The following is a 17818-nucleotide window of genomic DNA, read 5'->3' on the forward strand; positions in this document are numbered from 1 at the left end:
ATTGCAGTTTTTGGAAGTTTTTAATTTTTGGACGAACCTAAAAGTGCCAATACTTTAGATGCTTGGAATGTTGGTAATTTTTATTATACGGCAATTAAGTTTGGGGAATTTACTTTTTATGAGTTGTTTAATAATTTTGACAAATTATTTAATTATAGAGCAAAAATTGCAGTTTTAAGTAATTTTTAATTTTTGGACGAACCTAAAAGTGCCAATGTTTTAGTAAACGCTTATAATTTTGGCAATTTTCACCATACGACAATAAAATTTGGAAAAGTTACTTTGTATGAGCAATAATTGTGTCAATTTACTTAATTATAGAGCAAAAATTGCAGGTTTTAAAAATTTTTAATTTTTGGACGAACCTAAAAGTGCCAATATTTTAGTTAGATGCTTGGAATGTTGGTAATTTTTATTATACGGCAATTAAGTTTGGGGAATTTACTTCCTATGAGTTGTTTGGTAATTGTGCCAAATTACTTAACTATAGAGCAAAAATGGCAGTTTTTAGAAATTTTTGATTTTTGGACGAACCTAAAAGTGCAATTTTTTTAGTTAGATGCTTATAATTTTGGCAATTTTTACCATCCGACAATAAAATTTAAAAAAATTACTTTTTATGAGCTGTTTAATAATTGTGCCAAATTACTTAATTAAAGAACAAAAGTGGCAGTTTTTAGAAATTTTTAATTTTTGGACAAACCTAAAAGCGCCAATATTTTAATTAGATGCTTATAATTTTGGCAATTTTCACCAGCCGACTAAAAAATTTGGAAATGTAACTTTTTATGAGCAATAATTGTGTCAAATTACTTAATTATAGAGCAAAAATTGCAGTTTTTGGAAGTTTTTAATTTTTGGACGAACTTAAAAGTGCCAATATTTTAGTTAGATGCTTGTAATGTTGGTAATTTTCTCGGCAATAAAGTTTGAAGAATTTACTTTTTATAAATTGTTTAATAACTGTACCAAATTACTTAATTATAGAGCAAAAATGGCAGTTTTTGGAAATTTTCATTCCTGAACGATTCAAAAGTTTCTTCGTTTGATTTGAATATTTGTAATTCTGGTAATTTTCATAATTCGACAATCAAGTGTGGGAAATTTATTTTTTATAACTGGTTTAATAATTGTGCCAAATTACTTAATTATAGAGCAAAAATGGCAGATTTTAGAATTTTTAAATTTTTAGACGAACCTAAAAGTGCCAATGTTTTAGTTAGATGCTTATAATTTTGGCAATTTTTACCATTCGACAATAAAATTTACAGAAGTTACTTCCTATGAGTTGTTTAGTAATTGTGCCAAATTACTTAACTATAGAGCAAAAATTGCAGGTTTTAGAAATTTTTAATTTTTGGACGAACCTAAAAGTGCCCATATTTTAGTTAGATGCTTGTAATGTTGGTAATTTTCAATATACGGCAATCAAGTTTGAGGAATTTACTTTTTATAAGTCGTTTAATAACTGTGTCAAATTACTTAATTGTAGAGCAAAAATTGCAGTTTTTAGAAATTTTAATGACCGAGTGATTCAAAAAGCTTCTTTGTTTAAGTTGGATGGTTGTAATTTTTGTAGTTTTTACCATACGACTATAAAATTTGGAGAATTTACTTTTTATGACTGGTTTAATAATTGTGCCAAATTACTTAATTAAAGAGCAAAAGTGGCAGTTTTTTGAAATTTTTAATTTTTGGTCGAACCTTCAAGTGCCAATGTTTTTTGCTTGTAATTTTGGTAATTTTTACCACACGGCAACCAAATTTTAAGAATGTACTTTTTATAAGTCGTTAATTAATTGTGCCAAATTACTTAATTCTTGAGAAAAAATGGCAGTTTTTAGAAATTTTAGTTCCTGAACGTTTCAAAAAGTCTCCACAATTTAGTTGGATGCTTGTAATTTTGATAATTTTTGACATACAGCAATCAAATTAGAAAAATTTACTTTTTATGAGTCGTTTAATAATTGTGCCAAATTACCTAATTATAAAGTAAAGAATACAATTTTTTAGAAATTTTTAAGTTTTAAACGAACCTAAAAGTGCCAATGTTTTAAATAGATTCTTGTAATTTTAGTAATTTTAACCATATGACAATAAAATTTTCAGAATTTACTTTTTATAAGTCGTTTAATAATTGAGCCCTATTATTTAGTTATAGAGCGAAAATGGCAGTTTTTAGAAATTTTAATTCCTGAACGATTCAAAAATTTTCCACTATTTAGTCGGATGCTTGTAATTTCAGTAATTTTCACCATACGACAATCAAATCTGGAGAATTTATTTTCTATTAGTTGTTTAATAATTGTACCAAATTACTTAATTATAGAGAAAAAAATTAAGTTTTTAGAAATTTTAATTTCTGAACGACTCAAAAAGTTTCTGCGTTTTAGTCAGTTGCTTGTAATTTTAGTAATTTTACTTATACGGCGCTCAAATTTGGATAATTTCTTCTTAATAAGTTGTTTAATAACAGTACTAAATTATTTAATTATAAAGCAAAAAAAACAATTTCTAGAAATTTTTAATTAAACTTATAAGAGTTAAAAATTTTGACATTTATTACAGATACCTGTAAATATGGTAATTTTAACCAAGACTCATTGAAATTTGGTGAAATTACAATTTTTGACTTATTAAATTAAATTATTACACCAAATTAATTAATTATTAAGTAAAAAACCATATTTTTAGAAATTTAAAACTTTTGAACGAACCAATATATTGCAACATTTTATTTAGATGACTGTAATTTTAGTAATTTCGACAATATAACAATAAAATTTGGCAAGATTACCAGTTTTCACTTGTTTATTAAGTGTGCCTCATTAATTAGCAAATTAGAGCAAAATCAACAATTTTTAGAAATTAATTAATTTTGGGTTGAACCGAAAAGTTGCAATAAAATTTTACAATATTGAATTAATTTATTATAAAGAAAAAAGTCAACATTTATGAAATATCAACACAATTTGAATAATTTTAGCAGTTTGTGTTTTATGAAGCGTCCTGGAGCGTATTTGGCACTTCACAATTCGTCGGGATTTGCTGGTCGATCAGAGTGCGTTTTTAACTTTTGTGTGATGATAAAAATTCCACATAAATATAAAGAAGCTTCAACAAAACCCCATAAATCAGTAAAATCAGTCTTTCGGCGGCACAAAAGCCTTTTATTCGCATCTCCACGTGACAAATGGAATCTGGTAGTGAAAGGTGAACAGTCCTCGATTTTTATATATCCAGAACACGCATGAAGGATTTCTACGTATCTTGCAGGGGTGGGCCAACGTCTCACGTCCCCATTCAGAGCCTAGAAGTCGCTTTCCAACACAAAGACACCCCTCACTGGCTGTATTATCATAGGAAGTCTCACTTGTCACCGCCACTGCTTCTTTATGTCTCATTGATATTTATTATTGTTAGTTTTGGAGACTTCCGCGGGACTCTGATTTATTATTGCTTTTCTCTCTTCATTTTGCGACCTGGAAAAATTTGCCGGCTTAATGTTTTCGTGATTTTACCAAATGAAACCAAATTTAAAGAGGGTGAGCTCGGCTGGATCATCGGCCGGCAACTCAACCGGAAAATTTTCATCTTGAAACAGAATATCGATTGAACTGAGAAAGTTCTTTATGATAACCTTTGTAGAAGCTTTCTTTTTATTTTCTGTTGCCGCCGCTGCTGCTGGAGTGGACGTAGGCATATATTGCCCGAGACGGGAGAAAAACGAAGAGATTCATGCATTTTAACGTTATCTCCACCAACACATTTTCTTTGTTATTTATGTTATTACGAAGCTCTGCTCACTTCGAAACGCAATTATTTAGGTTTTTTTTATTTTGGAACGAAGCAAAAAGTTTCAAGTTTTATTTGGATGACTGTAATTTGAGCAATTTTCAAAATATGGCAATGAAATTTGTTGAGATTACTAATTTTGAGCTGTTTAATAATTGTGCCAAATTTATTAAATATTCTGCAAAACAGACAGTTTTTATAATTTTTTTAATTTTGCAACAAAGCAGAAATTTAAATATGTTGTTTGCAATTTCAATGTGTTATTTGGAAGCCTGTAATTTCGGTAATTTAAAGAATTTGGCAATGAAATTTTGTGAGATTACTAATTTTGATCAGTTTAATAATTGTGCCAAATTAATTAATTATCGACCAAAAGAGACATTTTTTAGATTTTTTTTAATTTTGGAACGATGCGAAAAGTTCCAAGGTTTTATTTGGATGCCTGTAATTTGAGCAATTTTCAAGATATCGCAATGAAATATGTTGAAATTACTAATTTTGAGCTGTTTAATAATTGTGCCAAACTAATTAAATATTCAGCAAAACAGACAGTTTTTATAATTTTTTTAATTTTGCAACAAAGCAGAAAGTTTCAATGTGTTATTTAAAAGCCTGTAATTTCGGTAATTTAAAGAATTTGGCAATGAAATTTTGTGAGGTTACTAATTTTGATCAGTTTAATAATTGTGCCAAATTAATTAATTATCGACCAAAAGAGACATTTTTTAGATTTTTTTTAATTTTGGAACGAAGCAAAAAGTTTCAATGTGTTATTTGGATGCCTGTAATTTCGGTAATTTAAAGAATTTGGCAATGAAATTTTGTGAGATTACTAATTTTGATCAGTTTAATAATTGTGCCAAATTAATTAATTATCGACCAAAAGAGACATTTTTTAGATTTTTTTTAATTTTGGAACGATGCGAAAAGTTCCAAGGTTTTATTTGGATGCCTGTAATTTGAGCAATTTTCAAGATATGGCAATGAAATATGTTGAAATTACTAATTTTGAGCTGTTTAATAATTGTGCCAAACTAATTAAATATTCAGCAAAACAGACAGTTTTTATAATTTTTTTAATTTTGCAACAAAGCAGAAAGTTTCAATGTGTTATTTAAAAGCCTGTAATTTCGGTAATTTAAAGAATTTGGCAATGAAATTTTGTGAGGTTACTAATTTTGATTAGTTTAATAATTGTGCCAAATTAATTAATTATCGACCAAATGAGACATATTTTAGATTTTTTTTAATTTTGGAACGAAGCAAAAAGTTTCAATGTGTTATTTGGAAGCCTGTAATTTCGGTAATTTAAAGAATTTGGCAATGAAATTTTGTGAGGTTACTAATTTTGATCAGTTTAATAATTGTGCCAAATTAATTAATTATCGACCAAAAGAGACATTTTTTAGATTTTTTTTATTTTGGAACGAAGCAAAAAGTTTCAATGTGTTATTTGGAAGCCTGTAATTTCGGTAATTTAAAGAATTTGGCAATGAAATTTTGTGAGGTTACTAATTTTGATTTGTTTAATAATTGTGCCAAATTAATTAATTATCGACCAAAAGAGACATTTTTTAGATTTTTTTTAATTTTGGAACGAAGCAAAAAGTTTCAAGGTTTTATTTGGATGCCTGTAATTTGGGCAATTTTCATAATATGGCAATGAAATTTGTGGAGATTACTAATTTTGAACCTGTTTAATAATTGTGCCAAATTAATTAAACATTCAGCAAAACAGACAGTTTTTATAGTAATTTAAAAAATTTGGCAATGAAATTTTGTGAGGTTACTAATTTTTGATCAGTTTAATAATTGTGTCAAATTAATTAATTATAGACCAAAAGAGACAGTTTTTAGAATATTTTAAATTTTGGAACGAAGCAAAAAGTCAATGTTATATTTAAATGTCTGTAAATTCCGCGATTTTAAAAATATGACAATAATATTTAGTACAGTTATTAAATTAAACCTGTTTAACAAATGTGCAAAATTAATTAATTGTAAAGTAAAACAGACAATTTTTAGAATATTTTAATTTTGGAAGGAAGCAAAAAGTTTCAAGGTTTTATTTGGATGCCTGTAATTTAAGCAATTTTAAAAATGTGGTAATAAAATTTGGCGAGGCTACAAGTTTTACATTATTTTGTTTTAACAGTTGTGCCAAATAAATTAATTATAGAGCAAAACAGAAAATTTTAAAGATTTTTTTTTAATTTTGGAACCAAGAAAAAAGTTAATGTTTTGTTTGGAGACTTCTAATTTGTGTAATTTTCACTATATGGCAATGAAATTTGGTTAATTTACTAATTTTGATCTACTTAGCAACTGTGCAAAATGAATTAATTATAATAAAAAAAAAGACAATATTTAGAAATTTTTTAATTTTGGAACGAAGCAAAAATTTCAATGTGTTATTTTGATGTCTGTAATTTCGGGTATTTAAAAGATTTGGCAATGAAATTTTGTGGAATTACTAATTTTGATCAGTTTATTAATTGTGCCAAATAAATTAATTATAGAGCAAAACAGAAAATTTTAAAGATTTTTTTTTAATTTTGGAACCAAGAAAAAAGTTAATGTTTTATTTGGAGACTTCTAATTTGTGTAATTTTCACTATATGGCAATGAAATTTGGTTAATTTACTAATTTTGATCTACTTAGCAACTGTGCAAAATGAATTAATTATAATAAAAAAAAAGACAATATTTAGAAATTTTTTAATTTTGGAACGAAGCAAAAATTTCAATGTGTTATTTTGATGTCTGTAATTTCGGGAATTTAAAAGATTTGGCAATGAAATTTTGTGGAATTACTAATTTTGATCAGTTTATTAATTGTGCCAAATTAATTATAGACCTAAAGAGAAAATTTTTAGGTCGTTTTCAATTTTAGTAATTTGTAAAATTTATTATTTTTGATTTTCTGAATTATTTCACTACGGAGCAAAAAAGAGAATTTCGAGAAACTAAAAACAAAGCCACTGCGATTCATGCATTTTAACGTTATCTTCAGCAACACATTTTCTTTGTTATTTATTCGAAGCTCTGCTCACTTCGAAACGCAATTATTTACCGAGCGCCACAATTCTATTACAAATATCTTTCATGTTTTTTTAGCCCGTAAATATTCTTAAGTACCGGACGCGACACTCGGACAATTCAGGGCGAAAGCGGCGGTCACCCTCGCACAAAATCACTTACGACATCAAATAACTAACGTCTTCACAAAAGACTCTGATGGACTCTGCAATTTCAAGAATTGATCCTTTTCTTGGCGGGATTTATTCATGCTAGAAGCTACCATTTTGAAGAAAATTCACATCGAAAGAATTTTTTAACGTGGATTGACCGGTGGTTTTACCTTTACCTTTGTGTGCCATATCGTCCACGGATGTGATTGCGGATGGCCATGGTGCCACCGCCCCCAGCTGCTGTGCCGGGAGAATGATGATGTTGTGTCACTGCACAAAACACAACACGCTGAAACAAATTGGAGAGTGATGAAATGTCTTCGAAAAACTGGTTGCCGGTGGCGGTGGATTGGGGGCGGTTTTGGGGAAATAGCGAAAAATCAATTTCGAAATTTGGCTTCATTGAAATGTAATTTTACTACGTTTGGCTTGTTTATTAATTGTGCCAAATTACAAAATTAAAGCGACATTCTTGTAGTTTCAACGCTTTATTTTGATGGTCGTAATTTCGGTAATTTTAACGATGTGGTGATGAAATTTGGTGTCGTCATTAATTTTAATCTCTTTATTGATTACGCTAAATTAATTAGTATTACAACTAAAAAAACAATTTTTAAAAATTATCACTTTTAGTCATGCCAGAAAGTTTTATCGATTCATTTAGATTCCTGTAATAGGAGTAATTTTTACGATGTGAGAAAATTGTGCCAAATTAATTAATTATATAGCAAAAATGGCAGTTTTTAGAATTTTTGTTTGTTTTGGAACGAAGCAAAAACATTCAATGTTTTATTTAGATGCCTGTAAATTGGGTATTTTGAAGGATATCGCAATGAAATTTGGTAAAGATACTAATTTTTACCAGTTTAATAATTGTGTGAAATTATTTAATTATAAAGCAAAACAGACAATTTTTAGAATTTTCTTAATTTTGGAACGAAGTAAAAATTTTCAAGATTTTATTTGAATGCCTGTAATTTGAACAATTTAAAGGATTTGACAAAGATATTTGGTGAAAATATTAATTTTGACCAGCTTAATAACTGTTAATTAATTAATTATCGAGTAAAAGAGACAATTTTTAGATTTTTTAGATTTAGGAACGAAGCAAAAGTTTGCAAGCTTTTATTTAGATGCCTGTAATTTGAGTAATTTTAAAGATATGACAATGAAATTTGGTGAAGATACTAATTTTGACCAGTTTAATAATTGTGTAAAATAATTATAAAGCAAAACAAACAATTTTTAGAATTTTCTGAATTTTGGAACAAAGCTTTTTTCATGGTTTTATTTAGATGCCTGTAATATGAGTAATTTTAAAGATATGGCAATGAAATTTGGTGAAAATGCTAATTTTGGCCAGTTTAATAATTGTGTAAAATTAATTAATTATAGAGCAAAACAGACAATTTTTAGATTTTATTAATTCTAAAACAAAGCTAAAAGTTTCAATGTCTTACTTGAATGTCTGTAATTCCAGTAATTTTCACTATATTGCAATAAAATTTTTTTGAGGTTACTAATTTTGCCCTGTTTAATATTTGTGGTAAATTAATTAATTATTCAGCAAAACAGACAATTTTTAAATTTTTTTAAGTTTTGTAGCGAAGCAAACAGTTTCGATGTTTTATTTGGATGCCTGTAATTTTGATAATTTTTACTATATGGCAATGAAACTTTCTCAATTTACTAATTTAGATCTGTTTAATAACTGTGTGATATTAATTAATTATAGATCAAAACACACAATTTTTAGATTTTTTTTAATTTTGAAACAAAGCTAAAAGTTTCAATGTCTTACTTGAATGCCTGTAATTTCAGCAATAAAATTTAGAGAGGTTACTAATTTTGCCCTGTTTATTATTTGTAGTAAATTAATTAATTATCCATCAAAACAGACAATTTTTAAATTTTTTTAAATTTTGTAGCGAAGCAAACAGATTCGATGTTTTATTTGGATGCCTGTAATTTTGATAATTTTTACTATATGGCAATCAAACTTTCTCAATTTACTAATTTAGATCTGTTTAATAACTGTGTAAATTTAATTAATTATAGATCAAAACACACAATTTTTAGATTTTTTTAATTTTGCAACAAAGCTAAAAGTTTCAATGTCTTACTTGAATGCCTGTAATTTCAGTAATTTTCACTATATTGCAATGAAATTTGGAGAGGTTACTAATTTTGCCCTGTTTAATATTTGAAGTAAGTTGATTAATTATCCAGCAGAACAGACAATTTTTAGATTTTTTTTAAGTTTTGAAGCGAAGCAAACAGTTTCGATGTTTTATTTGGATGTCTGTAATTTTGATAATTTTTCCTATATGGCAATGAAACTTTTTCAATTTACTAATTTAGACCTGTTTAATAACTGTGTGAAATTAATTAATTATAGAGCAAAACACACAATTTTTAGATTTTTTTAATTTTGCAACAAAGCTAAAAGTTTCAACGTCTTACTTGAATGCCTGTAATTTCAGTAATTTTCACTATATTGCAATAAAATTTGGTGAGGTTACTAATTTTGCTCTGTTTAATATTTGTGCTAAATTAATTAATTATCCAGCAAAACAGTCAATTTTTAGACTTTTTTAAATTTTGTAACGAAGCAAACAGTTTCGATGTTTTATTTGGATGTCTGTAATTTTGATACTTTTTCCTCTATGGCAATGAAACTTTCTCAATTTACTAATTTAGATCTGTTTAATTACTGTGTAAAATTAATTAATTATAGATCAAAACACACAAGATTTTAGATTTTTTTTAATTTTGCAACAAAGCTAAAAGTTTCAATGTCTTACTTGAATGCTTGTAATTTCAGTAATTTTTACTATATTGCAATGAAATTCGGAGAGGTTACTAATTTTGCCCTGTTTAATATTTGTAGTAAATTAATTAATTATCCAGCAAAACAGACAATTTTTAGATTTTTTTTAAGTTTTGTAGCGAAGCAAACAGTTTGGATGTTTTATTTGGATGTCTGTAATTTTGATAATTTTTCCTATATGGCAATGAAACTTTTTCAATTTACTAATTTAGACCTGTTTAATAACTGTGTGAAATTAATTAATTATAGAGCAAAACACACAATTTTTACATTTTTTTAATTTTGAAACAAAGCTAAAAGTTTCAATGTCTTACTTGAATGCCTGTAATTTCAGTAATTTTCACTATATTGCAATGAAATTTGGAGAGGTTACTAATTTTGCCCTGTTTAATATTTGAAGTAACTTAATTAATTATCCAGCAGAACAGACAATTTTTAGATTTTTTTAAGTTTTGTAGCGAAGCAAACAGTTTCGATGTTTTATTTGGATGCCTGTAATTTTGATAATTTTTACTATATGGCAATCAAACTTTCTCAATTTACTAATTTAGATCTGTTTAATAACTGTGTAAAATTAATTAATTATAGATCAAAACACACAATTTTTAGATTTTTTTAATTTTGCAACAAAGCTAAAAGTTTCAATGTCTTACTTGAATGCCTGTAATTTCAGTAATTTTCACTATATTGCAATGAAATTTGGAGAGGTTACTAATTTTGCCCTGTTTAATATTTGAAGTAAGTTAATTAATTATCCAGCAGAACAGACAATTTTTAGATTTTTTTAAGTTTTGAAGCGAAGCAAACAGTTTCGATGTTTTATTTGGATGTCTGTAATTTTGATAATTTTTCCTATATGGCAATGAAACTTTTTCAATTTACTAATTTAGACCTGTTTAATAACTGTGTGAAATTAATTAATTATAGATCAAAACACACAATTTTTAGATTTTTTTATTTTTGCAACAAAGCTAAAAGTTTCAACGTCTTACTTGAATGCCTGTAATTTCAGTAATTTTCACTATATTGCAATAAAATTTGGTGAGGTTACTAATTTTGCTCTGTTTAATATTTGTGCTAAATTAATTAATTATCCAGCAAAACAGACAATTTTTAGATTTTTTAAAATTTCGTAGCGAAGCAAACAGTTTCGATGTTTTATTTGAATGTCTGTAATTTTGATAATTTTTACTATATGGCCATGAAACTTTCTTAATTTACTAATTTTAACGTGTTTAACAATTGTGCAAAATTAATTAATTGTAGACCAAAACAAATCATTTTTTAAAAAATTTTAATTTTGGAACAAAGCAAAAATTTCAATGTGTTATTTGGATGCCTGTAATGTCGTTAATTTAAAGGATCCGACATTGCAATTTAATTCTTTTATTAATTTTGCCAAATTAATTAATGATAGACCAAAAAAAACAATATTTAGATCGTTTTCAATTTTAAAACGAACCTAAAAGTAATAACATTTTATGTAGATGCTGGTAATTTCGGTAAATTGGAAAATTCATAATTTTTGCATTTCTTAATTATTTCACTACGAGCAAAAAGAAAATGTTTAGAAAGGCTAAAAACAAAGGTACTGAGACAATAAAGACCACCGAATAAGAGATCTGAAATTTGAAATCCGTTGATGGCTTCGCCCGTTTATCAAGCGCACCAAACCATTTGAAATTCGCAGCCGTTTATTTTGCGGCAAGAGAGCACTTTCTGTGTTGTTGCTTTCCACAAACAAAGAAAAAACCCGAAAAACACCACTAAAACCGCCCGCCACTTGAATATAAAGTCCAACTTTTCTGATTTTCTTTCAATAACTTTGAAATGGAGATTTCGTTTCAAAAATGTTTGTTTACCGGAGTTTAGAGCTGGGAAATAATAGAGATCCTTTAATAAAATGTTCCAGAAAATAGATTGCAATAATATCCGGCATCAGCTCGTTACAGCAAATGAAGAGTTCGAAACTTGTAATGAATGCACCTCACATGAAACGGTGGTAAAGTTTTGATTAAGTCTTAAATGAAATTTCAAATATCGCGTTGTAACAGTTCCTAATATAACTGTATTAGTTAATCTGGTATCCAGAGGGTTTCTTTCCCTTTGTAATTCCAAAGGTAAATAAACCTTCTCTAACCTAATAATCGTTAATAAAGAACCCGCGCTCCTCTCACGTTACCAACTACTTAAATCCTAATTGTGATTAAATTACCACTTTTCGAAAACATTTTGAGTTGATATTTCCAAGTATCAGGCACATTTAATTGCAAAGGGTGCGAGTATAATACCCCTGGAGTCTAACTGGAGGTAGTGGGTGTATTAGAGTGGTTGATGTCATTTAGTACCCGATATAATAAACACCTCGAGAGGGAGAGTTTCTGGTTCCGGTAAATGTGGACGAGCGTCGATCGACGTCGAGACGCTTTTGTATTGAATGTGACAGTATGAACGCGCTTCCGTCGCTATACACTGGAATCTCGGGAACAGGGGGAGTTTAACTGCCTCTTAGTTTCATTGCCGACTCTGTTATTGATAAAGTTAATGAAATTAAGTCCGGGCTTCCGGGGATTTTTTAACAATCGGATTCGTCCATTGCTTCGAAGAATTTCACGCTTTTTTCCCGGATAATTTTATGCGTGTTGGGGAAAATTACACACTGGTTTTATCGTTGCCAATGTTACAATGTTTTATATTTATCTCAAGTAATTTATCATTGTGACACCGATTTTGACATGCAAAATTTACCGGAGAGCTTTTTTCGCTTGATATTGCAAATTTGGTGGAAAAGTGAAATTTAAATTTTGAAATGTTGGCGACATGATTTAGAAATGGCTCTCCAGGGCTACCAACCCATTTTCAAATTGACGTCTCGAAATGACTTACAAATTGATCTTTATATCATTTAAAATATGGAAATTCTGTAAACAGAAAGATGAGAGGAAAATTTACCAAGCCGAACGAAATAGAATATTTTGAATACGAATAATTTATTATCACGGAATTTGTTTTGTTGTTTGTCTGCTTTACTCTATAATTATGTTATTCATTTAGCACAATTAATAAACAGATTAAATTTAGTCCACCAAATTTCATAACCACGGCGTTAAAATTACCCAGATTACAGACATCCAAATAATAACTAAAAATTATATAAAAATTGTCTGTTTTGTTCTATAAATAATTAATTTGGCGCAATTAATGAACTGATCAAAATTATTAACGTCACCAAATTTCAGTGCCGTATCGTAAAAATGAGCAAAACTACAGATATTCGAATAAAACGTTGAAACTTTTTAGTTCGTTCTAAAATGGAAAACTGTCTAAAAATTGTCTCTTTTGATCAATAAATATTTAATTAAATACAATTAACAAGCTGATAAAAATTAGAAACGTCATCAAATTTCATTGCATTTCATTGAAAATTTTCCGAATTACTAGCTACCAAATAAAACGTTGAAACTGTTTGGTCCATTCAAAATTAAAAATTAAGTAAAAATTGTCTGTTTTGCTCTATAACTAATTAATTTGGCAGAATTAATAATCTGATTAAAATTTCTAACGTCACCAAATTTCAGTGCCGTATCGTAAAAATTAACAAAATTACAGACGTTCAAATAAAACGTTAAAATTTTGTAGTTCGTTCTAAAATTAAAAAATGTCTAAAAATTGTCTCTTTTCATCTATGATTAATTAATTAGGCACAATTAATAAGTTGATAAAATTTGTAATGTCGCCAAATTTCATTGCCATATCGTAAAAATTACCCGAATTACATGCATCCAAATAAAACGTTGAAACATTTTGGTCCATTCAAAATTAAAAATTATGTAAAAATTGTCTGTTTCGCTCTATAACTAATTAAATTGGTACAATTAATAATCTGATTAAAATTACTGATGTCACCAAATTTCAGTGCCGTATCGAAAAAATTAGCAAAATTACAGACGTTCAAATAAAACGTTAAAATTTTGTAGTTCGTTCTAAAATTAAAAAATGTCAAAAATTGTCTCTTTTCATCTATGATTAATTAATTAAGCACAATTAATAAGTTGATAAAATTTGTAATGTCACCAAATTTCATTGCCATATCGTAAAAATTACCCGAATTACATGCATCCAAATAAAACGTTGAAACATTTTGGTCCATTCAAAATTAAAAATTATGTAAAAATTGTCTGTTTCGCTCTATAACTAATTAAATTGGTACAATTAATAATCTGATTAAAATTACTGATGTCACCAAATTTCAGTGCCGTATCGAAAAAATTAGCAAAATTACAGACGTTCAAATAAAACGTTAAAATTTTGTAGTTCGTTCTAAAATTAAAAAATGTCTAAAAATTGTCTCTTTTCATCTATGATTAATTAATTAGGCACAATTAATAAGTTGATAAAATTTGTAATGTCACCAAATTTCATTGCCATATCGTAAAAATTAGCCGAATTACATGCATCCAAATAAAACGTTGAAACTTTTTGGTCCATTCAAAATTAAAAATTATGTAAAAATTGTCTGTTTCGCTCTATAACTAATTAAATTGGTACAATTAATAATCTGATTAAAATTACTGATGTCACCAAATTTCAGTGCCGTATCGAAAAAATTAGCAAAATTACAGACGTTCAAATAAAACGTTAAAATTTTGTAGTTCGTTCTAAAATTAAAAAATGTCTAAAAATTGTCTCTTTTCATCTATGATTAATTAATTAGGCACAATTAATAAGTTGATAAAATTTGTAATGTCACTAAATTTTATTGCCATATCGTAAAAATTACCCGAATTACATGCATCCAAATAAAACGATGAAATTTTTTGGTCCATTCAAAATTAAAAATTATGTGAAAATTGTCTGTTTCGCTCTATAACTAATTAAATTGGTACAATTAATAATCTGATTAAAATTACTGATGTCACCAAATTTCAGTGCCGTATCGAAAAAATTAGCAAAATTACAGACGTTCAAATAAAACGTTAAAATTTTGTAGTTCGTTCTAAAATTAAAAAATGTCTAAAAATTGTCTCTTTTCATCTATGATTAATTAATTAGGCACAATTAATAAGCTGATAAAAATTAGTACCGTCACCAAATTTTATTGCCATATCGTAAAACTTATTCAAATTACACTCATCTCAATAAAACATTAAAACTTTTTGGTCCGTTCATAAATAAAAATTCTTCAAAAATTATATGTTTAGCCCTTTAATTAATTACATAATTTAGTACAAGTAATAAACTGATCTAAATTAATTACGTCACCAAACTTCTTTGCCAAATCGTCAAAATTATCCAAATTACAGACATCCAAATAAAACGTTGAAACTTTTTGGTTCAATCAAAAATTTCAAACGACGTAAAAATTATCTCTTTTGGTCTATAATTAATTAATTTGACACAATTAATAACTGATCAAAATTAGTAACGTCAGCAAAATTTATTGCTCTAGCGTGAAATTTACACAAATTACAAGCTTCCAAACAAAACGTTGAAACTTTTTGATTTGTCCTAAAATTGATCACATGTATCTAAAAATTGCGTTTTTTGCTGTACAATTAATTAGCTTCCCCAAACGCTATTAAAATAGTTAAACAAAAAACTGCAGTTTTAGGGAATAAAACTGACGGAAAAGTGAGCTTTAAATTTCAGTATTGGTAACTTTACCTGCCTTTGTTACACTTTGAGGTTAATCATTACAAGTCGCTGTTAACATGATTCCGAAAAGAAGTCAAACTTGGCAGAGCTGCCAACACATTTCAAATTTCAAAGCCTCTACTTCGATAATCGACGTGACGAAGAGATTTTAATTTTGAAAACGAAACAAACGATTTTAAGCGCGATTACAGAATTTAAAGCAAAATTATTTATTTGCCAAAAGTTGTATTTAGTGTGCTCAGTTTCGATCATTTAGATAAACTTTGAATTTTAAAATTGAAATTAACAAAAAAAATAATTTAATAATTATAATAAAAATTAGGAAAATATAGGTGAAAATTCCAATAATTATAATAAAGCTTTCAGTTTCAGTTAAAAATTAAATTCGTTTTCTGGACTTTTGCTTGTGCGTAATTTTTCCGACGGCGAAATAAAACTGTCAATTGTCTCTTTAAACACTCAAAACAAAAGAAGCGCGTCCTAAAAGAAAACGAAATTTAGATATAAAAAAATATTTAATAAAAAACAGTAATTCTATGTAAAAAAACATACATTATAATATTGAAGACAAAAGAACAAAAATTAAATTTAGAGTTTAAAACAAAGGGAAAAACGGTATAAAATGCTTAAATTCTTTTTGGTAAAAATAAATAATTCAGAGTTTAAAAATAAAATATCTGTAGAAACTTACAGGTGGGTGAAATAAAAATGTGAACTTACATTAAAGCGTCTTGGCCAAAGTCGGCAAAAACTTTTAGAGCACCATTAAAAAAGTCACACGACTCGCGAAACAAAGCACCCGCGTAAAAAAAATCACAGAATTTAATCGTAAAAGTGTAATCGAAATTATTTAAAGACAATTAAACAATTCCCAAATACTTGATTAGAACTGTTTGGAGTCAATGGCTTGTTAAAGACACGTTCAATTCCAACCGGTCAAGCAACAACTCTACTGTGTATACAGCACGAGAACAACTGATACTTCAAATCTATCATATGCCTAAAGCTCTACACCTATCTAGGTGTGTACAACTGTCAAAGCTCTCGCATAACCGCCCAATCACAACGCAGAGCTTACATCTACCTCCAATAACAACATCGGTAGGCTGTGACTAAATCATCGATCGCACGAATGAAATTGCTCATTCGCGCGTGATGGCTTTTCTCCGCTGGGAGGACGCCACTGGTTTAGAGCTTTCGGTGGTAAGTTGAGGTCTCGCTTGAGGGAGCTGGCGTCGGCGAGGGGGAGCGCCATTTCTGAGCGGGTAATCTGATAGCTCCGGTTTATTTATAGGTATTTAAGTTGCGTGTTGGACATTTTTGTGGCAGGTAAAAATGGGGATGGAGGTGTTTGCTTACGGGGAAAAGCTGACAAGTCGATGTAATTAAAAAAGATCAAGTTGCCGATGGTGGGACTGCTCCGCACGCAGTAAACACGTGAATTCTGTTTTTTATTAAAGTTTCAAGGACGATTTCAATTGCGAGTACTTTTTTTATATTCTTAGTTTCATTATTAATTAGTTTGAATTTTTTGTTTTCTGACCGCCTCTTGTAAATTATTTGACCTACCGATCTGAAATTTGGCCAGATGATAGATCTCCAGCTGCTCTTTTGATTGGTGTGTAACTCAAAGGCATTAAGCGTTGTTTTCGCTCTGAAAAAGTCCCTTGAATATCACATAAAAAAAATCTCCGGAAAACTTGTTTCGGTCAATATCAAGTTTATTTGTGAAGCAAAATTGCGGTGTTTAGACTCATTTTACGCAGAATTTTACGCTAAATCCAAATCTGGCCTCAAAGTTTCGGTACGTCAACAAATAACTGAGCAATGGCCATTTTAAATTTCGGGCCGGAAAGTCAAAAATTCGATAGTCGATTTTTTGTACAGGGAGGTTCATAATGAGCTTATTCAATATTTTCAAAAACCACAAATAAGGAAAAATTGAAATTTTCAGAAGAAATGTAAGCGGATAAGACGAATCGAACGAAAATATTCACATTTGTGTGCCACTTCCGGTTATACCGGAAGTAGTTGTCAATGTGCTTATTTTCAATGGAACACCCCATATATTATTGCATTTATGAATTCAACAGACAAATTAAGGGTCACTTGTATAATTTGTTTTGTCTAAATTGTACCATTTCAAAGACATCTTGATTTTTTAACAAAAAAAGTAAAACAAGTGGGCGCTGCATTATGGTGAAGTATCTTTGAAAATAATTGATGGTTAAAATTGGAGGAAAAAATCACCGTTATGAAATGCCAAACGTCAGAAAACAGTCTTACCAACTATAAAAAAATCTGAAAATGTAGAAAGTCAAAAATCCAATTGGCTAGCAAAATTATT

General features: G+C 28.4%; 1 protein-coding gene across 2 annotated transcripts in view; it reads right to left on the bottom strand.

Moving 5' to 3' along the window:
• LOC148166487 (paired box protein Pax-6-like) overlaps positions 1–16477 on the bottom strand; it is a 70367-nt gene extending 53890 nt beyond the window's left edge. For both annotated transcript variants that reach the window (XM_088048700.1, XM_088048699.1), the window contains exons 1-2: positions 16192–16477; positions 7163–7275 (exon numbers count right to left, since the gene is read on the bottom strand). In XM_088048700.1, the coding sequence (XP_087904826.1) occupies positions 7163–7175 (13 nt within the window). In that variant the 5' untranslated portion in view covers positions 7176–7275; positions 16192–16477. The remainder of the gene's footprint in view (positions 1–7162; positions 7276–16191) is intronic.
• Between the last annotated feature and the right edge of the window lie 1341 nt (positions 16478–17818).

Source organism: Gnatocerus cornutus, unplaced genomic scaffold (assembly GCF_029298725.1).
Source record: "Gnatocerus cornutus isolate USDA-ARS CGAHR unplaced genomic scaffold, icGnaCorn1.1 ctg00000023.1, whole genome shotgun sequence".
NCBI lineage: Eukaryota > Metazoa > Arthropoda > Insecta > Coleoptera > Tenebrionidae > Gnatocerus > Gnatocerus cornutus.